Consider the following 26,356-nt stretch of genomic DNA (forward strand, 5'->3'; position numbering starts at 1 on the left):
AAAATGAGAATTCCACCCAGTGCTGTTGTTTGAGTGGTACTCTCCCTCCCCACCCCCACCTACTTCTGATTGTTGTCCAGTAACTTTACTTTTTTTAAAATTCAGAGTTTTCAGTTAATCTATAGGAGTGTTGGTCTGAATGTGCTATTCCCTGTTATTGGTAATAAACTGAATCTTTTTAAAATCTGAAATCCCAATATCCTGTGAAGTGCTAATTTATTTAAACTTAAAATGTGTCCTCTACTCTAGGTAGAAAGATCTGATTAAAGAATAGTGAAATATAATTTAATATGGACTACTAGCAGTAGAGACACAAAATAATAGTTAAATGCAACTTTAAAGGTTCTCATTCAGTATGAGAGTGAAAATATATCTGGGAATGAAGTCCTGTATAAAACAAATTTTAAGTGTTCACTTGTTATGTACTAAGTTCTAAGTATTCTCTTGACTTGTGACGATGGGGCTGTTAGTTGCCCAGTTCATTGAGCTGATTAAAATTAGTAATTTCAATGAAAAAGAGTAATTTCAAAGTGAGATTTTTAGTTGTTTGGCTGAAAAGGAATGAGGAGTAGTGAAGGTTTCTACTTCTACTTAATTGTAAGTAAAATACTTATAATCAAGGGGGAAAAAGATTTAGATGTTCTAGCAGATGAGGAGGCACAACCACTTTGTTAGTTATTAGGATTTCTACCTAAATAAGAGTGACAAATAAATGCTTGGAACCAGAAGAAAGTTGCCTTATTGTCGAATTTACAGCTGTTTACATAACCGTAACTTTTGTTTGGGCCCAGCTTCAAATGCAGCTGTGTTAGATGTGTGGGTGGTTGTTAAGTGGAATACAGAATAGCCTTGCTCTAAGGAGAAGGTGTGAAAAAGTCACTTAGGGCCTGGCCTGTTTCCAGCTAACTCAGCTATGAAGTTGACAAAGCCTTGACAGTTATGGTCCATGTATCTTCTTTGTCCTGTGGAATAAGTGATTGTTACCAGATTGTGAAATTAAATAAAATACAATGTAAGATCTGAGAAATGACAGCATCCTTCTGTACTTTTGTAGACCTGCCCCCTTGGCATAAGCAGTGTCCCTAAACGTTGGCTCAGTTTAAACATTCCCCTCAGCAACCCTAGCCCTGTTGTAGGTGACAGCCCTCTGGTTTTTAAATATTTTATTGGAGTCTAGTTGATTTACAATTTGTATTAATTTCTTCTGTACAGCAAAGTGACTCAGTTATACCTATATGTATTTTCCATTATGACTTGTCAGAGGATCGTGAGTATAGTTCCCTCTGCTATACAGTCGGACTTTGTTTATCCATGCCATATATAATATGCCTTTGCTAATCTCAAATTCCCATTCCTTTCCTCCCTACGCCCCCTCTGCTGTGGCAACCATAAGTCTCTTCTTTATCTCTGAGTCTGTTTCATATATATGCTGATTTGTATCCTATTTTAGATTCCACAGGTAAATGGTGGTGGTGTTGAGCTGCTAAGACATGTCTGACTTTTTGCTATACCGTACATTGAAGCACCCCAGGCTCCTCTGTCTTCCAGTCTCTTGGACTTTGCTCAGATTCATGTCCAGTGGGTCCATGATGCTATCTAACCATCTCATCCTATGTAAATGGTAGTCATATGGTATTTGTTTCTCTTTCTAACCTATTTCACTTAGTATGATAATCTCTAGATCCATCTGTATTACTGCAAATGGCATTATTTCATTTTAGCCATTTTATTTGTGTGTATGGTGTGAGGCTGTGTTCTAACTTCATTGATTTATATGTGGCTGTCCCAACACCACTTGCTGAAGAGACTGTCTTTTTCTCATTGTATATCCTTGCCTCCTTTGTTGAAAGTTGATGGTAGGTGTGTGGGTGTATTTCTGGACTCTCTTCTGTTCCATTGATCCATGTCTTTTTGTACCAATGCCATTATCTTTTTGACTACTGTTGTAGTGTCTTTGTAGCATTGTTTGAAGTCTGGGAGTGTTATAGCTCCAGATTTTTTTTTTTCCTCAGGATTGCTTTAGCAATTCTGGGTCTTTTATGGTTCCATACAAATTTTAGGGTTTGTTCTAGTTCTGTGAAAAATGTCATGGGTACTTGATCAGTTCAGTCGCTCAGTTGTGTCCAACTCTTTGTGATCCCATGGACTGCAGCATGCCAGGCCTTCCTGTCCATCACCAACTCCCAGATTTTACTCAAACTCATGTCCATTGAGTCGGTGATGCCATCCAGCCATCTCATCCTGTTGTCCCCTTCTCCTCCCGCCTTCGATCTTTGCCAGCATCAGGGTCTTTCCAAATAAGTCACTTCTTCGCATCAGGTGGCCAAAGTATTGGAGTTTCAGCATCAGTCCTTCCGATGGATATTCAGGACTGATCTCTTTTAGGATGGACTGGCTCTCCTTGCAGTCTAAGGGACTCTAAAGAGTCTTATCCAACACCACAGTTCAAAAGCATCAATTCTTTGGCTTATATATTCCAACTCTCACATCCATTCATGACTACTGGAAAAACCATAGCTTTGACTTTGGCAGAGTAATGTCTCTGCTTTTTAATATTCTGTCTAGGTTGGTCATAACTTTTCTTCCAAGGAGCAAGCACCTTTTAATTTCATGGTTGCAGTTACCATCTGCAGTGATTTGGAGCCCCCCAAAAATAAAGTCTGTCACTGTTTCCACTGTTTCCCCATCTATTTGCCATGTGATGGGACCGGCCAGATGCCATGATCTGAGTTTTCTGCATGTTGAGTTTTAACTAAGTCAACTTTTTCACTCTTCTCTTTCACTTTCATCAAGAGGCTCTTTAGTTCCTCTTCACTTTGTGCCATAAGGGTGGTATCATCTGCATATCTGAAGTTATTGATATTTCTCCTGGCAACCTTGATTCCAGCTTGTGCTTCGTCCAGCCCAGCGTTTCACATGATGTACTCTGCATATAAGTTAAATAAGTACGGTGAGAATATGCAACCTTGATGTACTCCTTTCCCAATTTGGAACCAGTCTATTGTTCCATGTTCAGGTCTAACTGTTGCTTCTTGACCTGCATACAGATTTCTCAGGAGGCAGGTCAGGTGGTCTGGGATTCCCATCTCTTTCAGAATTTTCCACAGTTTATTGTGATCCACACAGTCAAAGGCATAGTCAGTGAAGCAGAAGTAGATGTTTTTCTGGAACTCTCTTGTGATCTAGTGGATATTGGCAATTTGATCTCTGGTTCCTCTGCCTTTTCTAAATCGGCTTGAACATCAGGAAGTTCATGGTTCACGTACTGTTGAAGCCTGGCTTGGAGAATTTTGAGCATTACTTTACTAGCGTGTGAAATGCATGCAATTGTGCACTAGTTTGAGCATTCATTGACATTGCCTTTCTTTGGGATTGGAATGAAAACTGACTTTTTCCAGTCTTGTGGCCACTGCTGAGTTTTCCAGATTTGCTGGCATATTGGGTGCAGCATTTTCACAGCATCATCTTTTAAGATTTGAAACAGCTTAACTGGAATTCCATCACCTCCACTAGCTTTGTTCGTAGTGATGCTGCTTAAGGCCTACTTGACTTCGCATTCCAGGATGTCTGACTGTAGATGAGTGATTACACCATCGTGGTTATATGGGTCATGAAGATTTTTTTTTTAATAGTTCTTCTGTATATTGTTGCCACCCCTTAATATCTTCTGCTTCTGCTAGGTCCATACCATTTCTGTCCTTTATTGTACGCATCTTTGCCTGAAATGTTCCCTTGGTATCTCTAATTTTCTTGAAGAGATCTCTAGTCTTTCCCATTCTATTGTTTTCCTCTATTTCTTTGTATTGATCACTGAGGAAGGCTTTCTTATCTCTCCTTGCTATTCTTTGGGAATTTTGATAGAGATCACATTAAATCTGTAATTGCTTTGGATAGTATTGCCATTTTAACATTAATTGTCCCAATCCAAGAGCTTGGGATATTTTTCCATTTCGAGTCACTAATTTCCTTTATTAATATTTCATAGTTCTCAGCATATAAATCTGTGTTATTAGTAGTGATTTCTTTGTATTATCTCCTTCCTTCTGTTGACTGTTTTGTTTGTTCTTTTTCTAATTCTTTTAGGTTGTGGGTTAAGTGTTTTTGAGATTTTTCTTGTTTCTTAAAGAAGACCTGTGTCACTAAGAACTTCTGTAACTGCTTTTATTGCATCCCATAGATTTGTATGTTTGTTTTTTTTTAATTGTCATTTGTCTCAGGGTATTTTTAAATTTCCTTTTGGATTTCCTCTTTAAACCTATTGGTTTTTTATTAGGATGTTGTTTAGTTTGCATGCAGTTGTTTTTTTCTTGATGCTTTTTCTGTGCTTGATTTCTAGTTTCATGCCTTTCTAGTTTCAACCCTTCCCTAAAAGTTGCTGCTTTTTTGTTCTCTTTTCTAGAGTAAGGAGTACTTAGAGTAGATTTGGATCAACTGAGCAGCCACTGAGATGGTGAGGGTAGCTTAGGGTACTTCCTTCCTTTCTAATTTCGATCTGGGAATCCAACTGGAAGGTGATTTTTGGGGGTGGATTTGTGGAGGATATTGACCCAAACAGATGAGTGATACTGGCCTATAGACATAACAGAAATTAGCATCTCCATGGAGACAATCAGTGAGCTTATAAATGCATACCACGAAAATAGCCTTCTTTGTTAAAGGAATTCATAAATACTAAATCAGGAAAAATATACTCAATATATATTTATATAAAAGCTTTGTACTTTATTTAACTCCATACAAAATGTGGTGATTAAAAACATTAAATAGGTTGAGTTTTATTTTGAAGATCATTAAGTCAGTTTTTAAAAGGTAATGATTTTGCTTTGGTCACCTCAGCCATCTTTTACTTACAGCTCCCCCTCCTTTGTTACAAGCAGGTGCTATAAACAGCAACTTTCTGGCTTATATCCTTTAGGAGTGAACGAACTTCTCCTTCCAGTCTTACTAATTCTTGAGCTTTATCTTCTAAATATTTTTGATTGTCCTCATATTTTCTTTCTAAATCTGTGGGAAATAAAAATAAAAGGTCTGAGCAGTTATACTATGATGATCTCAAAATCAAAGACTGATCCTCTTTTATTATAAGGCTCTAAGTGCTTGAGACAGAGTGAATGGTACTTTACCTTTTAAATAAATTCTAATAATAAGTTAAAAAAAAAAAATCTACCTTTCAGGAGTTGCAGTTTGCTGTTTGCTTGAGCCAAAAGTGTTTTTGCTTCATTTTGTAGCATTTCTGCTTTCCTTCTGGCATCTGCTGACTCTTCGGTTTTCTTGGCAATTAAATTTTCTACTTTCTTGTACTTTTCATCAAGTTCATTGTCCAGAGTCTGCAGTTCCACATTTTGGTAAAAAAAGGTAATAATGTTAGTGTCAGTAATATAATTGTGGCAATATTAGATCACATAGATGCTAACTTGCACAGCCAGCATTCTGAATTAAAGGCCATCACCACAGGTACTCAGGTTTCAAGCTACGCAAGAGTAAGTAACTGAAAACATTAACTTGAAATGGTATAATTAGATATAATATTGACATAATTTTTATTTTCTATATTTTTCAGTTATTACTGGAATAGAGTTGCTTTACAGGGTTGTGTTAGTTTCTACTGTACATACAACAAAGTGAATCAGCTGTATGTATGTGTGTATCCCCTGTTTTTTGGATTTCTTTTCCATTTAGGTCATCGCAGAGCACTGAGTAGAGAGTTCTCTTTGCTATACAGCAGGTTCTCATTACTTATCTATTTTATAGACAGTATCAATAGTACATATATGTCATGTCAATCCCAATCTCCCAATTCACCTCACCCCCAACTCCCCATTCCCCTTTGGTATCCATACGTTTGTTCTCTACATCTGTATCTCTCTGCTTTGTAAATAAGATTGTCTATATCAGTTTTTTCAGATTCCACATCTATGTGTTAATGTACAACGTTTTTTTTCTCTCTCTCTGACTTACTTCACTCTGTATTAGTCTCTGGGTCCGTCCATGTCTCCACAAATGACTGAGTTTTTTTCCGGACATGATTTTTTTAAATGAAAATATGTCAAAGACATGGTGGAGTTCCTGTAGGTCCCTGGGGGACAGGCTTTTTCTTTGCAGGTGTTGTAGGAAAATTCATGGAAGGAGAGTTAGAGAAATAGATTTTCTCAAACGTAGGTGTGCTGAGATCCAAATATTTAGACATCAGAAAAAAGTGGGAGGACCGTTGACTAAGGTATAGGGAAGTTATCTGTAATAATGCCTAAAAACTATAGTAGCTTCAAGGAAAAGTCTTGATTTCATTCAGTTTATAGCTTCCTACTATTCATTTAAGAGTTTCAACACTCCCTTGAAAAGTTTAAAAAGGTTTCTTTAGTGATAAATATTTACTGACACAAATTTAAAAATTAAATGTGTTTCAGTGACTACTTGGCTTCTAGTGAAAAATGGGGGCTTGAGACTTTCCTCTGCAAAATATAGTACCTTCCAGTTAGAGGGAAGAGGTGGTTAATTCCAAATGAGCAGAGAAGAGGTAAGATACGGTTCTATACCAGCTGTTGTCTAGGGATTCTTTAAGCATTTTCTACCCCGCTTTAAAAGATTTCTCAAATGAACAGGTAATTTACTGTTTGCCATAAAGCTCTTCCTAATTGAAATATAAGTTCAATATGCTTGTTAAATTAATTTCATTTTTCTAAACCCTAATCCAAGTTTGGATTTGAGGGCCTACATCTCATGTATGGATATTTTCATATCCACTCCCATTCTTTTCCATCTTTGTCTTTAAAGACTGCTGTTTCAAAACAGGTCACCCAAGATGTTTCTGATGAATAACCATTCCAAGGAAGGCCTGGAGGAGAGCGCTTGCTCCCTTGTTCACACAGCTGTGCAGTAACAAAGCTCTACTTACCTTCTTAACATCTTCTGCACTTTGCTTCACAGTGTATACTACTTTTTCAATATATTCTGCCTCCCCAGAATTCTGGGCAGCTTTCCGCTTAAGTTCTTCCACATTCCTCTCTAGCTCGCTGATGCGCTGGGAGGCATTGAACAAAGTTTCCTCAGAAGCTGCTGTTTCAGACTCTATCTGAAAGTATATAATAGATTATATTCAGCAATTAATTCAAGAAGTGGTAGCAAGTGGTATGAATTCAAGTGTAGAGAAAAATTTAAAAGGCTACTGTGCCACTGCTCTAGAACAACAGAAGTAATTACTAAAAATTTCAAGAAAGCTGATACAAAGTGCCCAACTTCAAAACAGTCTCTGATACATCTCATATATTTTATTCTTTCAGTACTTCTGACAGTCTAGGCTGAAATTTACGTAAATTTTTTCTTACTGAACCACTCCCAGGCAGTGTGATGTGCCAAGAAAGCATTTTAAGGACACCTGCAAACTCTGGCTACACAGTGTTCACAAGGAAGTTGATGTGAGCAAAGGGATAGCCACATAACTTTCTCAATTAATGTGGGTGGGGAAATCATAACTTCCAGTCAATTTTAGTTTTTTTTCTATCAATTGTAAATGTTAAGCTCTAGTAGTGGAGATTAAAGCACTTTGGGAGCTACCTGCAAAGTTAATTTGAGTGTTTTCAGCTAATTAATGAAGACCTGGAAACCTGGAATGTTAAAACTATGAAAAGTTACTATAGGATTGTGACGTGGCATAGATCTGGGAAAGTTACAACTGGAAGCTGTAAGTACTCAAGAATTATTTAGGGTAAAAGTATCTCATCTGGGCAACTGGGGAGGGTCCATGTTTGATCTCTTTTCAAAATATAATCAATAAATACTGATTTTTTTTTTTAAAGCTAGCCAAAGTAAGCTTGACCCATGACAGAAGAACCAGTTTCACTGAGCACCTATTTTCCTTAAAAATGATCTTCAAGGATGGTTCTATTCTGTAGAATAACTCTGAAGAATAATGTCATAACTAATGGATCAGTATACACATATGCTCAAAGTTATAACTGTTTGAAACCAAATGATTCTTGATTTGAGAGTTCACCCATTAGTTAGAAAACAATTCTTAGAAGATAACACTTAGAGTAAGTAAGTGAATAGTTTGTGTCAAGCTTTCATTAATATGGTTTAGAGCTTCTCTTTCTTACTGTTTACCTGAAACACTTCCTACCTTCCAAGGTTTCATCTTTAAATAAATTGCATCATCAAGCCAAATATTTCATCTACAATTTGATTAATAGTTTCCAATTTGCTTTTCAAAATAGTCATTTTTTAAAAGTCATTTAAAGTTCATTTACATGTTAACAGCACATTGACAAGATTGAAAAACCTAGAGATAAAGCAAAGGGTTGGAACATAGACTGGGGGTGAAAATACAATTTTTCTAAACTTGATTAAGTAGCCCAAACAAAGGGTCATATATATATATATATTCAAAACTTAAAGTGGCTGAGGAGCTGTCTGGCTTCATTTTACTGAGGGTAATGGAATAGAGGAAGATGGGCTTATATTAACTAATGGTAGGGAAAGCAGATTGAAAAACCATCTCCCAGGTTTTAAATATGATGGGTTGTCTTGAGAAGGGGGATTGACAGCCAGTAAGAGAAGCATCTTATTTCAGAGTTTTAAGTTTTTAGACTAGAGCACTAAATCCATGTGAATAATTCTTTTTTTAGTGAATGCCTTTAATATTTAGTAGGCTCTAAGGGTATTTCCCATGTATTCTGCATAAAACAGATTGTCTAGCTGTAAGAGCTCTATTGCTGTTTAGTTGCTAAGTCATGTCTGACTCATTTGCAACCCCATGGACTGTAGCCCGCCAGGCTCTTCTGTCCATGCGATTTTCTAGGCAAGAATACTGGAGGAGGTTCTCCAGAGGATATTCCTGACCCAGGAATCAAACCCATGTTTCCTGCATTGGTAGGTGGATTCTTTACCACTGAGCCATCTGGGAAGTAAGAGCTCTATCAGATTCATCTAAAATTAGGTATCAGAAGCAGACAATTTAATTCATTGCTTTCCAGTGGTTTTCAAAACTAGTAAAGTTTTTGTGAATGATCACCTCATAAATCTAGTCTTAACTATGTAGTTGCTTTTGGGCTGCAAAAGCTTGCTCTGCCCATCCTGTCTCTCCATCTGGAGATGTTCTAAAACTAAATATGAATTAATAGTATGTTTCATACTAAATAGAATCTTATTCCTTGAAGGAACTGGAAACTCATATCTTTCACAAGGCTTTTTGTGGGGATGCAAATGAAAGGGGATTTAATGTTTGTTTTCATGCTCCTTTTTTTCCCTAGAAAACAAGACTTTTAGCATCTGTGCTAAGGGAGTACAGATTTATTAAAAGACTCCTTTGATGTTCAGCTGTAAGAATCATTATAGGTAATGGTCAGATGTGCTTCTTTCCTGACAAATGTATGTGTGAGTGTGTTTCTCCCATATGCAACAATAACTGCAGTCTCTTACCGAAGTGAGCAGGTTTTGGGTTCCCTGGATGTCTTCATCTGCTTGTTTAATTGCCTTCTCTGCTGCAATCTGGGCCTTTTCTGCTTCTTCCAGAGCTTCCCTTACCATATCTGCAGTGACTTTAACATCTGTTGCACTTTTGCTGAGTAAAAAGAACAGGGTGATAACGTGTGAACAAGAAAAAAGTACTTGGTCTTCTTTTAAAGACCAGCTTTCCTGAAGTGATGCAGAGAGACTCCCACAGGTCACTAGGTGAGAAATGTCACTGATCAAAGAAAAGACTACTCCATGCTAGATACACAAATCCCAGGGACAGTGGAGCCTGGTGGGCTGCCGTCTATGGGGTCGCAGAGTCGGACACGACTGAAGTGACTTAGGAGGAGGAGGAAGAGATACACAAAATGAGCTCCGCTAAATGGCATATAAAACTGTGTTCAGATACCTGGCTTTTTGAGCTTCTTCTAACAATATCTCAGCTCTGGCAATGTCAGCCGCACTTTGCTGTAGAATAACCTCTACTTGAGAAAGGCTTTCAACTCGTTCACGAATATCTTCTGTCAAGTTCTGTAACTGCTGTGGAGTGCTAGGCATTTCCATTTTCAAGACTTCATTAGCAACTGCTTCAATGCTGTCTAGATCAGCACTATCTTCTGTTAAAAGTAAAAAGCAAAGATGGCTCACTCTTTCAACCATATTGGTCATCTACTACTGTATGTTCAGCCTGGTGGGCTTATACCAAGCAAAGGTACTTCCTATGTAAGCGTTTTTAATTTGAGTTGGGGAGATGAGACCTACACACAGGAAAAGTAATGCAGACAATGCATACTACTGGAGATGGTGACGAGCTGGGGTTGTCAGGGAAGACTCTGGAGGGTGTTGAAGGATGAGAGGATTTGAGAGAAGAAAGAACATCTCTGGTTGGAGAGACAGGATGGGCAGAGCATGTTATGTGGAAGTTGAGTGAAGTGTTGTTCAGTTCAGATTGTAGAACACTCTACAGGCAAAGGTAAAAAGCTGGAACTTGATCCTAAAAGGCAATGAAAACTTTCAGTTAAAAGACTACTGCTGTAAATGCAGATGTAAGTGTTGAAATCCCTAATAAAGTATCTGGATTCAGGAAATTAGACAATCCAGTCAGAGAAGCAAGAGAGTCAATATAGTTGTCTTCAAGGAGTTTCAAATGTCAAGTCTGAAAAGATAAATACCAGAGTTTAAATTCTAAGTATGTCATTGATTTTTAAGCCTTTTTTTTTTAACTGAAAGAATATTAAAATTATGAAGCCCAGGGAAATACACAACTGAATGATGACCATCACAGAATATTCCATAAGATATTCTTAGCAAATACTGTTGGCTCCTTATTACTAAGTTATTCTCCCTTTTTCCTTACTAACAGAATACTGATTTTGTTCAGGTACCAACCTGTAAGTTAAGGTAAGCTTATCAGTTCAGAGTTAAATACTGATTAGCCTGCCAATTACAGTAATCCCATTACTGTATGGAATTACTGTATCAGTGACATCTATACATGGTACTCATTTCTGGCCAATGAGATTTATGGAAATGACTTTTCAAAGACTTTCCTCTATTTAAAAATGATACAATAAAGAAATAGCTGGTCTTTTTTTCCATTAGCTATTATTGTGTCTTTGTGGAACTTTGGCAGCCACCTTGTAATGAGGAGGAGCGAGCCTGAGAAGAGTTGATATGCTTAATTAAAATGACAGAGCAGAAAGATGAGAAATGCATGGATTCCAGAATCATGGAGCTACTACTGAACTGATTATGTATTATAAAAGACATCTCTGTTTTGATTACATCCATTTCAGTTGAGAGTTTAACTTGCAACCACAACCATCCTCACTGATGGAACTCAAACTGTGACCAGCAACATTTATGAGCTGGACCACAAATCCTGGAGATTTTCTATTTCTGTACAGAATGCTTAAGACATAGAGCTATCTAATCATAAATAAAATATCCTGAAAACAATAGGATTACAAAGCTTTGGGGACAATGCCAAAAAAACAAAAAATCCTTATAATTAAGGTTCTAATGACATTACATGTATTCTCTAACACAAGTTCCAAATTCAATTCTCATAGTACATGTCTGACTTCTTACTATTTGGGTATCACATCAAGTATGTCTTATATCTGCATAAATTAGAGATTATTTATATACAGCTAAGAACTCTGTATGCAGGTCAGGAAGCAACAGTTAGAACTGGACATGGAACAACAGACTGGTTCCAAATAGGAAAAGAAGTCCGTCAAGGCTGTATATTGTCACCCTGCTTATTTAACTTATATGCAGAGTACATCATGAGAAACGCTGGGCTGGAAGAAGCACAAGCTGGAATCAAGATTGCTGGGAGAAATATCAATGACCTCGGATATGCAGATGACACCACCCTTACGGCAGAAAGTGAAGAGGAGCTCAAAAGCCTCTTGATGAAAGTGAAAGTAGAGAGTGAAGAAGTTTGCTTAAAGCTCAACATTCAGAAAACGAAGATCATGGCATCTGGTCCCATCACTTCATGGGAAATAGATGGGGAAACAGTGGAAACTGTCAGATTTTGGGCTCCAAAATCACTGCAGATGGTGACTGCAGTCATGAAATTAAAAGACGCTTACTTCTTGGAAGGAAAGTTATGACCAACCCAGACAGCATATTAAAAAGCAGAGACATTACTTGCCAACAAAGGTCCGTCTAGTCAAGGCTGTGGTTTTTCCTGTGGTCATGTATGGATGTGAGAGTTGGACTGTAAAAAAAGCTGAGCGCCGAAGAATTGATGCTTTCGAACTGTGGTGTTAGAGAAGACTCTTGAGAGTCCCTTGAACTGCAAGGAGATCCAACCAGTCCATCCTAAAGGAGACCAGTCCTGGGTGTTCATTGGAAGGACTGATGCTGAAGCTGAAACTCCAGTACTTTGGCCACCTTATGTGAAGAGTTGACTCATTGGAAAAGACCCTGATGCTGGGAGGGACTGGGGGCAGGAGGAGAAGGGGACGACAGAGGATGAGATGGCTGGATGCCATCACCGACTAAATGGACATGAGTTTGAGTGGACTCTGGGAGTTGGTGATGGACAGGGAGGCCTGGCATGCTGCGATTCATGGGGTCGCAAAGAGTCAGACATGACTGAGCAACTGAACTGAACATAAATGTTAAGAAATGAAAATATTTCCTAATATGGAAATACTTTAAAATTTGGAAGTATTTTATCCCCTGCAAGAAGTTGATTTTATCAAAACTGCAGATTTGAATTATGGCCTCTCCAGTACTCTTAAAAATTTGTTTTATATTCCTAGATAGAAAGAAATATCTAAAAGTAAAATGAAAAAATTCCTTACGGGTCAAAAAGTTCCTGATTTGCTTGATCAGATTTCTCAGATCCTCATTGCTCCTGTCCACTTTTTCTTTGGTAGCATTGGTTTTCAACAGAACATCTTGAGCATTCTGTTTTGCCTCATCAGCCCTCAGTTTTGCTTCAGAGACCTATATATGGGGAGTAAAATACGCATGGAACAATGTCACTCAAACAGACGAGAATACTATAAATGATCCAGAAAATGATGACGAAAAACTGTATTTGGAATCATGGGTTTTAGAAATGTCTCGCATTCAACCATACTATTGTGTAGACAAAGTCATCAGTATATCAGTTCCTATACAGCGGTCTTACGTAGCTAGGGCTAGCATATACAGTTTTTTTCCCCAGTTGTTCTTTGGTCTTTTTCTCAGGTTCCAAGCTCAATTGAAATAAAAGCTGGATGTATTCATAACCCTGGACCAATGGTTATTTACATGGATATTTCAAATTATCATAATGAGAAATAAGCACTTAGTCCACCTATGAATAAAACCTCATCTCCCTGATCTTACAAAAACTTTTGCCCTTTCTTATTAGTCAGCATTTGAGATTGATTTCTCCCGTTCAGGTCCTCCATAACTGAAAGCCAACAAAAATAGGCCATCCACTGAATTACCATCTTGGAGAGCTGCTCCACCTCAGCCAGGGCACTCAGGACATCTCGGTCAAAGTCCATGGCTTTCTGCCAGGCGCTGTGTGCAACAGTGACCAGCCCACCACAGCCAGGCCCACCACACTTTTTTTCTCCTTCGTCGGTTCTGCAGTTTGGGCCGCCACATTCCGTCTCGGAACAGGAGGCCCCTGGAGGCGTTCCACACGTCTGCAACAAAGCCAAGGAACAAGCACGGGGTGCAGAGTGAGTCCAAGGTAGCCAACAGCTGTGCAGGGCCTGGGTGGCCCAAGAGAGTGTGTAGGTGGTCCTCGGCAAGGGTGCTTGGAAAAGTGTTCAGGATAGAGAGGAGCAAAGAGCTTAGGGGTAAGCCAGCTTGCTTCCTTCCAAGGCAATAGTGATTTAACCCTGCATCAGTGCTTTCAGTACCTTCTGCCCTGATACCACACGTAGGGGCTCTGCTCCATCCAGTTGAAGTCTGCTGATATGAAAGCCAAAGAATGCATCCTTTGAAAGGTCTCCTAACTGGTTGAATTTACCGAAAGAAAAAATGGTATCGAGAACGGACCTAGTAGCCTGTTAACTGTTCTGGTAAAAAGGGTGATATAAAAGACCCATAATCAGGCCTTTTAGTAACTTTATGTCTAGTTAGGAAGACACGTTAACTCTAGGGAAAAAGGCCAAAAATAGGTCAGATCAAGTAAGAAAGAAAGCAGATGGAGATTACTGAGGATTGTAGCTGGGGAAGGAGAGTGGGTTGGTTAGATTTTTAGCAGAAGTGGGGAACATTCCACATGGGAGAGGAAGAGAGAAAATAAAGGTGGGTACAATTTTTCCAAATAACCCCCAAAGCCCCTGCCAGACTCCTCCTCTCTCACCTGCCAGAAACTTCCAAAGGCTTGGTTGTAGAATATATATGGCAAATCGATAAACTACAGGTTTGCTATATGACGGAAAAGGCTGAGCAGGAAGACAAACTGTGTTTAGAGCTATTTTGTGGAAAATGCTCATGTTGAAAAGAGGGAAAAGCTATACTACAGTGAAAAATAGTTAACAGAATACTCCCAAACAAAGCATGCTGGTACTTCTTTTAAGAAGAGTAGTTTTTTCAAAATACAGTCTACTCAATAACTTAATAGTTCTGTGATAATTATCTTATTATCTCTTAAAATAATACTCTTTCATGTATCTGGTTTATAGCACATAAAAATCTTCAGAAAATAAAGTTTATTCTGCATGCTATACAAGAACACAAGCCTTAATCAAGAAGGCTTAAGACCTCAGGGATACTTTCTAAAAACATTCTAACACCCTAGGAGATCTGTTTTATTTCATCAGCCTGGCAGGCCTGGAAGAAAACATCATCAGTCTAACTAAATATACACAAAGACAGAACCGAAGGTCCTGGAAAAACACAAAGGAGCAAAAATCTTTCTACACAAAAAGTGGTGGTGTGGAACCTAAAAAGGGAGTTCTCACAAGATTATTAACAGGCACATACAATGAGAGATGGGAAGAAGGTGGCAAGTTTCTAGGCCACTCAACTGATGGAAAGCAGGCACAGGCAGGGCTCCCGTTCTTAATAGCTGGAGGAAGCTGCCCACAGGCCACCTATTCCCAAGATGCCCCCTGCTGCAAAGCAGACATACTCTAGCATCCTTAGCTGCTTTTCATTTTAGTTTGGAGAAACTTGTGATGACGAGTTTTAATTAGAATTTATAAGGAAGGAGTCACTATTGAAGAAAGACTGAGAGAATTGGCGTTTCATGCCTGCATATGGCAGCTTTGTCTCATGTTAGGTGCGAATACATATTTCTCTACGCCTCTGTTTCTGTATTAAACAAATGGTAAGAGATCTCTTACCTTTCCATTAGATGCTATCAAGTTTCCTAAGGTAATGAAAACATAATCTTGTAGGCATCAATTAACTTTGTCATAATACAGCACAGTGTTTTTGTCTGTTTCAGGAACGGAAGACTGTCACCAAGACAAAATTGTAATGAAGTCTGAACTCCCAGCCTCCCATGAATTCACTTTACCCCTTCTTGTACTGATCCTCTACTTCTAAAGCCAAGAGAGCAGAAGCCTTATAAAGGTTATAAACAACACCCTGCAGCTTCTCTCAGATAAGTATTCTTCTATGAAAAATAGTAAGGGAGCAAGAGGAAGAAAAACCTAGTTTGGATTTTTTTTTTTTTTTGCTTTCTGCCTGATTTCCATTAAACTCGTCACTCAATTTCATTTCACTCCAGAGTTATTTTTTTAAAAGCTTCTGGGAAGTAAATTTACTTTCTAGGCTGGTCTCAGGTTAATCTTAACTATGTAAAGTTACTAGGACAAAGGAACATTTTAACTAATAACCTATCCATTAAAAAAAATTCTTTAGCTTCCTTTATTTTTTTTTAGGCAGTCTCTCTGAGAATGATTCTGAATTGTTTCACTGGGATGCAATTTGCACTTCAAGTCAGAACAAAGTTTTAAAAAAAATGTCCACAGTATAAAAAGAATCCCATTTAGATAAGAAGTGAGTCAATTCAGCAGCATGGGAGAGTAGTCCTGATTCTTTGGTTGTACCACAGAGAAATTGCTGCGAGAGGAAGGCGGAAACTCACATGCTGCTGTTTTTAATCTGGCTTGGTCACAGAAACCCCAGACCGGTTTCCCTCCCGCTGACTCATCTGCAAAGTGGACAGTGTTAAAGACAAAGCAGGGTATTTTTTCTCTTGTAGCATGGCAGCCTGGGGGCCAAACTCAAACCTTACCATTTCGGCAGCAGCTGAAAGGTCAAGACTTTGTAGTTTGCCTGCCAGTTCATCCAGAAGGCGGGCCTGCTCCTCCTGTTTCTCTCTGAACTGCGACTCTCGCTCCAATATAAAATCTTCCACCCTGTCTCTAGTGAGGGCCGACTCCTCCACCGTGCTGTTGGAACTTGTGGTGGAGGCATTCACACGCTCCTCAGCCTCTAGAGACATCTGGAAATACTTGGTAATGCTGTCCAAGGCTCCTAGAGCATGAGATGAAATTGCCCACAGTTAATCCCCTTGTACCCAATCTTCCTAAATTGACCATATGGTTTTGTTTTAAAATTCAAAGAATAAAAACCTTAAAGAAATACAACTTTCTTCTCATGATCAATGAATATACTTTGTCCCATTGGCACCTAACTGTGGCTCTGGAGGATGCCAAACATCTGGATTAAAAAAATTAAGTCAATCATGAAGATTTTGTTCCTACACAGGCAAGCATCCAGTTCTTTCTAAATAGCTGGTGTGAGACAACTTGTAGATTACATGTCCAGATGAGTTTTCCCTTTTCTCATTTAACTGTTTATATCCACTCAAATGGCTAATGTTATATACATAAAACAGCCTGACATGTTTTGGCTTTAAAGGAACTAGCTAAAAAAAAAAATGTAATCATGCATAAAACAGGATGCATAGAGTGATCTGACATATTTTACTTTCTTTTGCTTTGCGGGGAGAGGGTCCTATATAATATGGCCTACAATATCAATAAATGATTTGCAAGTGTGATTTCCTGGTCAAGTAACATTCTTGAATATAAAATGATTTGCAGAAGTATCAACTTGATTTCTTAACTTTTTATAAGAGCCCCTTTTCAAGTCATATGAAGGTCAACCACTAAATGGGATGCCATTCTAACACAAAGACCACTGCCCACTCCATGCAGTCTCGTCTGTGCCCCACATCCCACACTGACAAAATGACTTTAATCCTCCTTTGTGCCAGAGACTCAATGAGGAAAAGCTTTAAAATTATTACAAAGCACTTACTTTTCTTCTGAAAGTGCTCCATTAAGTATTTGCATTAAAAAAATGCTCACCCCGAATATCTGAATTTTTGATCAATTCCAACTGTTCAGCAAGCTCTTTCACTGTGTTATCTAGACTTTCGGCTTCTGCCTGTAGAGTATCTAGTTGTCTGGCTGTGCTGTTGTTTTGCATAGCTGTGTCAGACAAATCCACTTGTACTTGTGCCATCTTTTCTGTGACATCTTTAGTTAGTTTCCTGTAAAGAGAAGGGTAAATGAACTTAAGGGCAAGAAAGTCAAGGGAAAATGAGAAGTCTCATTTTTACATTTTCCCCTAATACTGTATCCATTACTCTGTAATTTCAAATTGATTCAGTAGTTTATAACAGTTCATCTTCAAGTACTGGTTTTAATCTTATCATTAAGAGATTATGTTAAATCTAATGATTTTTCTTTCTTCAACGCTTTGAAGGAAAACACAGCAGTTCCACTCAGCTGTGTTGTGACAGATGGGCTATTTGAGGGATTCTCAATATCTGATGTAACATGAGCACAGATCCAGAGCATGCGTCCCACTCTGTAACATAAACAGCTGCAAGCCCATACAATTCCACAAACTCAAAAGACATAAGTGACTCCCATGTAGAATTATGGCTCCCAGTCACCTGCCAAAAACACTCCTATCTGAACCTCAGGGATCTCCTTCAAGATAAGACATGCAGAAAGAAAGCCCCATGGCCACCAGGAAGACAGTGGGAACAAGGCAAAGAAGCTTTTCATACACACCCCCCTTCAGACAAAGTCCCATCAAAGGAGCCACCTTCCACCAACAAAGCAACCCTTTCATTTTTCCTGAGAAAGAAAGCAGCATCACTGAGGATGGAATATGATAACCGTTTACTTTGCACAATATTTCGTTTGGAATGCAAACCCAACTGCCTTTGTTCTGTATCTTCTGTCTCCAAAGCTGTAGTTTAGGCATCTATTTGTAAATTACTCGCATATGCAGTGCGCAGGTGTGTACATATCACAAAGAAAGTGCAAATCATGAAGACCTCAGCTCTGGGTATCACCTAATGGAGTGTAATTGTCTTCTCAGGGATATAATCATATAAAAAACTGGGAAAATGTAGAGATGCTGAAAGGTTGGAGGCCATTTGAAAAATGATATTTAAGGCTGAGATAATACCATGACCCAACTCAAAGGAAAAGTGCTTAAAAGGATTTGTGGGTTAAATTACATTTTGTAAACCTGATGGCTTTTTTTCCTGACCTGAGGCTAGTTTCTTTTTTTCCCAGTGCTTTGCTTTTATTAATCTGTTGATTCCCAGAAGGCTTTCATTTCTCCTCAGGTCTCATATAATGTTATAATTAAAAAAAAAAAAAAACACCTTACATTGTAGATTTTTAAATAATGCCACTCAGGATCCTAAAACATGCATCCTTGGATACTGTGTTGGAAATAGATTAATGAAATTAGTTTTCCTGAGATGATTACAATCTGTGTGATTAGATGAAGAGCGAAGGTAGAACCAGAGCTGCCAGTGGAATGTAATCGCTCTTCTGGCAGGCTCCCGAAGGATCCCAGAGTTTTTTGTTCTCCCTTAAGGTGCATGACGCCAAGGTCAAGAATCGTTTCTTAAATGGGGTTGCATTCAGACCAGGGCCTTTTAAGGCTTGTTATCGCTACATGTAAGAAGGCTGAGCTGTACTGTGGTCTTTTTTTAATGAGGTAAAATTCCTCATTAAATGCATTATCGCCTCACATCAGACATCTCCTAACACCCTGATCAACCACATGATCTTGGGCACAAGATCTGAGGCTTGAAGTCAAGGGACCAGTTACTTTAAATCTAGAATTTGTTGAAAGGACCTCCTACAAGGTACTTGAGCTAATGTCAGCTGTTAGCTTCCTGCTTCTCGTACACAGTGTGGAGATGAATGAAAAGTCCGTCTGACTTCTTAGAGATGCTGATTAAAGTACCATCACACAAAATTGCTCCTGTAGTTCTGGCATAATGTACTATTGCCTGAATGTATAGGATTTAGCCATGAAACAAAGCCCCTGCTCCTGCCAAATGGGGAATCTATAATAAAAACTCATAGCATTTGGAGAAGCACAAATGCTCCATATCCTTTCCTGTTTTGTCCTTTAGCCTAGATCTTATTTTGCTGTTTTGGGGGTCCTTTCTGGCAAAGGGAGTTGGAATGTTTGAGAACAGGAAAGATAACTGGGAGAAATGGGAAAAAAATAATCTCATAAAAGTTCAGCATCACTCAGCTCAATTCTCTCTGCTTTCACTGGCAAAATACACTCTCTCCAATCAGAGATATGATTGCCCAGAGAAGGACTAAGAAGAGGAATTTTCATCGTAGGGAATCTGTTAAAATTGGATGAATGAAGCACAGCTCTAGTGGACCAATAGCTGAGCAGTAGAAATAACCTAGAAATAGAAGTCTTACTTGTGGTAATGGAATTTTCCTGGAAGTAGCAAAACATATGACAACAACTTATATTTATAATGTTTTCTGCAATTACATTACCATTTCATAGATTAATCCTTTTGTTACTCTGTAAGGAAAAAGTTAAGAGTATCCTCCCCTCCGCCGCAGGTGAGAAGGGAGGCCTGGAAGTGTGTGAGTCATTTTAGTTCACAAGCCTAGCAAGTAACCCAGTTGTGACTGTTATGGATCCTTTGTCTCTGTATCCAGACCTTCTACTGCCAAAGAGTTATTGTTTGCAGAGAAAAGTGCTGAATATAACGTGTACACATTCTGCACTGCAGTCCCCACAACTCTGGGTCCATTTGCCCCCAAGCCCAGAGCAGTGACTGCCAGAAAATGAATGCCCAGCATCTATTTTCACTCACAGCACTGACCACCCCTCCTGATGGAAGCACCGTGCTGTTGATTCACCAAGTTGAAACAACATCGTGAGCTGTTACTCTGGCTTATCAACTACTTACTCTGCTTCCTCAAAGAGATTCCCGATGTTCTTCAGTGGCTCGGCAGCTGGGCTCTGGGCCAGGATGTCTCTGATCTCGTTGACTTTCTTCTCCACCGAGTCCACAGTCTCCCGGTAAGGCCCAATCACACCACTGATCTTCAAGGCCTTGGCTTTCTCCAGGAACTTCTGGGTCCTGTTGGTCAACTCAGCGATGATCACGTCCCAAAGAGCAAAGCACTGGTGGCAGGGTGTGCAGTCGGGAAAGACGCCCGAGTAGCCCCGGGTGCACTTGTCACAGCGTGGGCCCTCCACGCCCTCCACACACACACACTGGCCAGTGGACTGGTCACACTGCGGTGTCTCGATGCCTCTGGGGTCGCAGTCACAGGCTAGAAGGGAGACAGCAATGCTGGCTGAGCCACTAGAGCCCAAACAGCCACTAGGCAGTTATACCCTCAGCCACTGTTACACAGGAAGGTCTGTACATGGCCTACGGCAGTTTACCAATGACCCTCACAGAGACTATAGCTGCTCCCCCAACAACACGCGGTACCTCAACCCTGGCTAGCTGCTGCTTAACAATTATAGTGATAATAAATTTTTCTTTAAGTGAACACCATTGTGCATCATTGTACTTGCCTCTGTACAACTGGTTTACATGCATCGTCTCACTTAATCCTCACAATAACCCTATGGGATCCAAGTATTACAATCATCAGTTTTATAGATGTGAAAACTGAGGTCTAGAGAGATTATGTGACTGCCAAGTCTTGCAGCAGGGAAGCGGCCAAGCCAGGAGTCTAACTCAGCACTTTGCAGCTCCAGAGTCTGTGCTTTTAAGCTCTGTCTTGCCTCTGCTCCCCTTTTTTTGACCTGTCTGTAGATCCTGTCAGGACAGGACAGGGTCTGTCAGGTGATACCCTAAAGATGTGAGGCCTCTGGCCTAAGATAGAGCAGTGATGAGCAAGCAACATACCAACATCCCTCTACCCGTTCACAGAACAGTGAACGGTTGATGAAATGCAATAAGGTTGATAAAGAGAAAACTAAATGAGAAAGAAGTCTCAGGAATTCTAAGCGTCTGGTTAAAAGGCTTTCAATTAAGTATCATCTAACTTGTGTGTGCCTGCCATTGCACTAACCACCCCCAGCGCTAAGAGCAGAGGCTCATAAAACATCTGAAGTGCAAAGGCCTTGGGAGCCATTCAGTGCCAACCTCTCACTGGCCCAGTAGGGTTGGCATCTGAGGCACTGCGCCACTGAACCCCAGCTCAGAGTCCCAAAGCTCGGATGACTAACTTGGTTTTCTATCAACACTTGACATTTGTATTGTTCAGTGTTTGAATAACAAAGGCCTGCAGGTGGCACTAGGGGTAAAGAACCTGTCTGCTGGCGCAGGAAACGTAAGAGACTCGGGTTTGACCCGTGGGTCGTGAAGATCCCCTGGAGAAGGAAGTGGCCACCTGCTCCAGTACTCTTGCCTGGAAAATACCATGGACAGAGGAGCCTGGCGGACCTCAGTCTATGGATCGCAGAGTTGAACACAACTGAGCATGCACACACACACACACCCCTTATCCCTGGCCTTAAACCCCTTCTGGGAAAAGGTGGGGATAAAAATAAAAACAAAGATCCTATTTCCCTAAGTAGATTGTGGACTCCAAGGGCAGAGGTACACCTTTAACCATCTTTCCATTCTCAGCTCTGTGCACAGGGTTAACTCTCAAACTGGAGCTCAACTGTCTGCCAAACGAGGCTCTACCCTCACTTTTGATACAGGCATAAAAGAGACATCAACACACCCCCTACAAAAGAAAATAATTTTCCTAGGACTCAATTGTGGCAAAGCACAACGATGTTCACTGCAGCACTACTATATATGAAACAGATAACCAACCAGGACCTACTATAGAGCACAGGGAACTATACAATATTTTGTAATAATGCATAGTAGGAAATATACATATAACCGAAAATATACATATAACTGAATCACTGTGCTGTACACCTGACACTAATACAACACTGGAAAATCAACTACATTTCGATTAAAAACCAAAAAACCCTTCCTGAGTCAATAGTATTGTCTCCAAAAGACTTTCTAATGAAACACTTTCCAGAACCAGTTTCATGGATGGTCCTGGAAACAAAATACTCCACCTTCCAAAGCCAGAAAGATGTGTGTTTGTGGACTGGACCATTCACCTGACTCTCCTCACACCCTGCTTTGTATTGTTCCTTTAGCTTTTCCTGGCCTCTGTTTGCCAACTACAATCCGCGATCTCAAGCACCAAGTTTGAGTAGAACAGTGTTGTAATAAACACTCAGGCTGCCTGCTGGTGAATCCTGCCTTCCCCACACCCGACCCTAGCTGGGACAAAAACTGAGTCATGCTTTCCATGTCTATAAGGGATAATGATTATACCTAGCCACTCTTAGGATTGCTTTCAGGATGAGATGAGAGTTCTGTGATCAAGTAGCTTTGGGAAATTCTACGTTCTCCTTTTGAAAATTCAAAACAAAAGCATGTTAAAAACTCAGAAGAGTTCTGCATTAAAAACCTTGTTCCACATTTTTTTTTTTACCCAGTCATATCCCAAACTCATTATACTGTGGTATCTTTTTCTAGTGGAATACCTAATGACACCCCCCCGCCTCAAAAAAAAAAAAAAAAGAAAGGGAAAGACTTGGGAAAACCACTGCCTCCATCAGTTTCTAAAATCAAAGAGACTGGGAAGAACTCGGCTAATGCTTGTATCTGAAGGTCTGTGTTGTTTAGCCTTCAGGAACGGATTTCCATATCATCTCATAGCATTTAGTCATCTTCCAGAAAGCTGTAAGTTACCTAGGTCATCTGAGTCCTAGCCTCTCAAACTCCAGCAGGCATCAGAATCATGTACAGGGCTCATTTAACACATTCGCCCCATTTCTCCCCACAGATCTGGAATCAGTGGGGCCTGAGAATTTATATTCTAGTAGTTGCCAAGAGATGCTGATATTGAGGGTCACTATACCCAATTTTGAGAAGTACTGACCATGTTATCTTCCCAGCTGTTCACCTTCCTTTTCCTTTTGCATGTTAAGTGTATGTGTGTGTGTGTCTGTGTGGAGGGGGGTAGTGGAGCAATCATGACCTTCTAGTTCACCAGTGTAAGCTGATGAATGGACCTAAGGACTTGTGTAAGCAGAGGGCCTTTGATGCCATTTGAAATGAATGAGGCTGTCAGGTGCTCCTGTCCTGCAGGCCCCAGTGGGGAGCTCTGTGTGGGGCCTCACGTGGCCCAGCAGATCTGTCCTACTTTTTTTTGGCCGCACTATAGGATGTAGGATCTTAGTTCCCCAACCAGGGATCGAACCCATGCCCCCTGCATTGGAAGCAGAGAATCTTAACCACTGGACCACCAGGGAAGCCCCAGATCTGTCCTGCTTTACTGTTATGCTGGGGACAACAGTGCCAGATGGTGCATATGCTTTTAGTTTGCTTAGAAAATCTTTCTTTCCTGAAGATAATGCAAAGGTGTAGTCCTAAAGAGGTTTTCACTGAATTCATGCTGGGGGCAAGGGATGTGTGCATACATTGAGTTTATTTTTAATTTCTCTAACAAGTGTTCATTTATGTCATTGGAATAGGCATGTCTTGCTCTCATTCTGTCATGGCCTCTTTGAGGGGGAAAATATTGGTCCCAAACTGTGGGATTTAAAAGGCAAGTGGCCTCTCATTACGACTTTCCTTGTCTTTCACACAGCTACGTGTTTTGTCATAGGAAGAATACCTACCTATGACTTAAGTCTTCCCAGAAGCATATTGCTAATGAGACAACAGCAGAAAGTCTAAAACTGTGCCCTCCAACAAGTCACTTCAACAGAAAGGTTAGCAATGGAAGGCATATTTGGCAAATGATTACATAATGTGAAAAAAGCGGTCACGTTCTTTTCCCAAAATCTACCTAATTCTCATGCTAGCTGATCTCTGGACCCTGCCCTTCAAGACCAGTGTCCCAGAGGGTGGGCAGTGCTCTGGCACCTCCAGAGACTAGGACCCGTTTGCTGACCACATTCCTTTCTTCCATTTGAAAAGCAGAGTCAAATTTAATAGATGGCTGGACTGCAGTTTCATCACTGAAAAAGTCTGACTACCTAAAAACGCATCAGGTTTTCATTTCAAACTGAAGCTGGTGAATTGTTAAGCGCCAGTGGACATGTGCTTCCTTCTTTTATTAAGCTTCCAGAACTGCTTCTCTGATGGGGTCACCTTGGAGGCAAGTACTAAAAGGCCCAAACTTATGACCTTGTAAAAAATACCCACTAAGAGTATCTTCCTTTCTGCTGAAGCAGAAAGGTTGGTTCTCACCTGACAGTTTAAAACTTTACAGACAGTAAAGCTGTGAAGGAGACTCTCCAACCTCACATACACTGGGACTGGGAAAATTTATCAAGTAATTGTACTGGTTGTCTCCGACAGGCCCAATGTGTTTTCTCCTCTTTAGAGGAAGGGATAGGAATCCAGGGGACCTGCAACTCAGTGTGGCTTTAAAGAATTATTAGGTGAAGGACCAAAACCTTTCTCTTGGAAAGGACTATATATAGTGAAAGCTGTTGCCTGATTTTTAAGATGAACAAATCATGAAGATGAAGAACAGCATTCTAAAAATGAGACTGTCATCATTTTAATGAGCCATGAGAATTCCACCTTCCTATATAAATATATTCTTGGTTACATGGGCAGTGGGTCATCTCTATTTTTACTAAGTTTTCTCCTCATTTAAAACAAGAGGTACAAACTATTAAGTATAAAATAAGCTACAAGGAGGGATTCCCTGGTGGTCCAGTGGTTAAGAATCCAACTTGCAATGCAGGGGACACGGGTTCAATCCCTGGTTGGGGAACTAAGATTCCATATGCTGCAGGGCAACTGAGCCTGTGTGTTACACCTACTGAGCTGGAGCACTCTGGAACCCATGTGCCACAACTACAGAGCCTGAGCAACCAGAGACCATGACACAGCTGGAGGGCCCACATGCCACAACCAAAGACCCCACGTGACACAATGAAGAAGACTGCCACCACCAAGACCTGACGCAGCCAAATAAATAAGTACATAAAATAAGCTACAAGGATATATTGCACAACAGAGGGAATATAGTCACTATTAAAAAAAAAAGCTGTAAATGGAGCATAACCTTTAAAAATTGTTAATCACTATATTGGACACATGTAACTTATATACTATTGTACAGCAATGGTACTTCAACTAAAAAATTAATAAAACATGATCTCTCAGAGGTTGGTAGATGAAAAATAGTGTACCCATTTTACAGACTCTGAGATCTGGAAGAAACTGTCAGCAAGGAAACAGCAGAATGGGAAATAGCCTACGTGCCTCTTTCTTAGCAAGTGTCCCTTTCTGCTTTCTTCGTATCCGTCCCTTCTTGTCTGCAAGACCTCCTCTGCCCACTGAAGAAAGTCCATCCTCAAGGGCTTTCCACCATCTGATGGCACTGAATCTCCTCTGTCTCTCCATGAAGACAGTTCCCATGACACCTGCCGAGGGGACTCCGGTCCCTGCCTGGCTTCCCCCGGCCCTGACGCCTGCAGAGTTCAGCACCTCTCGTTTCCTGCTGGCTCCCCGCTATGACACCTGCAGAGTTCAGCACCTCTCGTTTCCTGCCCTCCTGCAGCTTCACGCGCTGTTTCCCCCCGGAGCCTGCAAGGTGCCCTGATCAGGGAGCGGCCCTCCTCCCCAGTGTCCACTCCCCTCTGGGCACACTGGGCAGTCACTCAGGCTTGTGTTGGTCCCCACACCTTTCCTTTTGAACTTGAAGCTGCCTGGGGACCAAGAGAGTGCTCTCCTCACGTCAGGGGACAGGGTTTACTCATTTTTGTCATGAACCTGCCTCAATAGATCCCAGGGGATGTGCTCTCATGCCAAAGGTTAATTCTTGCTTTACTTCGGCATTTCTATTTTACTCTAAGGGAAATTTCAGTACTTTCTAATCTCTGAAATGTGATTTTCTTTTTCTGTAAATTCTCTAACCTCCTCCAGTCCCACGTGTTTTTTTTTTTAATTTTTTTGCCTCAGTAGTATGATTTTAAATGGAAGTTTCAAAAGTTTTGAAACGGAAGTTGGAGAATGAATAGGATTCATCTGCAGAAATGAGCTGGCTGTCTGGCCCAGGAGATGGTAAACGTTTTCTATAAAAGGCTCCATCACAACTCCTCAACACTGGCCCTGCAGCAG

The 26,356-nt window shown here is 40.2% G+C and overlaps 1 protein-coding gene and 1 long non-coding RNA gene across 2 annotated transcripts in view; one reads left to right on the top strand and one right to left on the bottom strand.

Annotated features, from left to right (window-relative positions):
* Positions 1–4,686: 4,686 nt before the first annotated feature.
* Positions 4,687–26,356, bottom strand: part of LAMB1 (laminin subunit beta 1) — a 76,699-nt gene continuing 55,029 nt past the window's right edge. Inside the window, 10 exon segments of the mRNA NM_001206519.1 lie at positions 4,687–5,004; positions 5,168–5,327; positions 6,893–7,069; positions 9,415–9,556; positions 9,857–10,064; positions 12,771–12,915; positions 13,407–13,610; positions 16,163–16,404; positions 17,244–17,428; positions 20,138–20,507. Coding sequence (NP_001193448.1) covers positions 4,868–5,004; positions 5,168–5,327; positions 6,893–7,069; positions 9,415–9,556; positions 9,857–10,064; positions 12,771–12,915; positions 13,407–13,610; positions 16,163–16,404; positions 17,244–17,428; positions 20,138–20,507 — 1,970 coding nt within the window. The 3' untranslated portion in view covers positions 4,687–4,867.
* Positions 13,573–15,641, top strand: LOC132345088 (uncharacterized). Its single transcript, XR_009494217.1, has 2 exons — positions 13,573–13,657; positions 15,368–15,641. It is a non-coding gene; the product is annotated as an uncharacterized lncRNA (long non-coding RNA).

This window comes from Bos taurus, chromosome 4, assembly GCF_002263795.3.
Source record: "Bos taurus isolate L1 Dominette 01449 registration number 42190680 breed Hereford chromosome 4, ARS-UCD2.0, whole genome shotgun sequence".
Taxonomy (NCBI): domain Eukaryota; kingdom Metazoa; phylum Chordata; class Mammalia; order Artiodactyla; family Bovidae; genus Bos; species Bos taurus.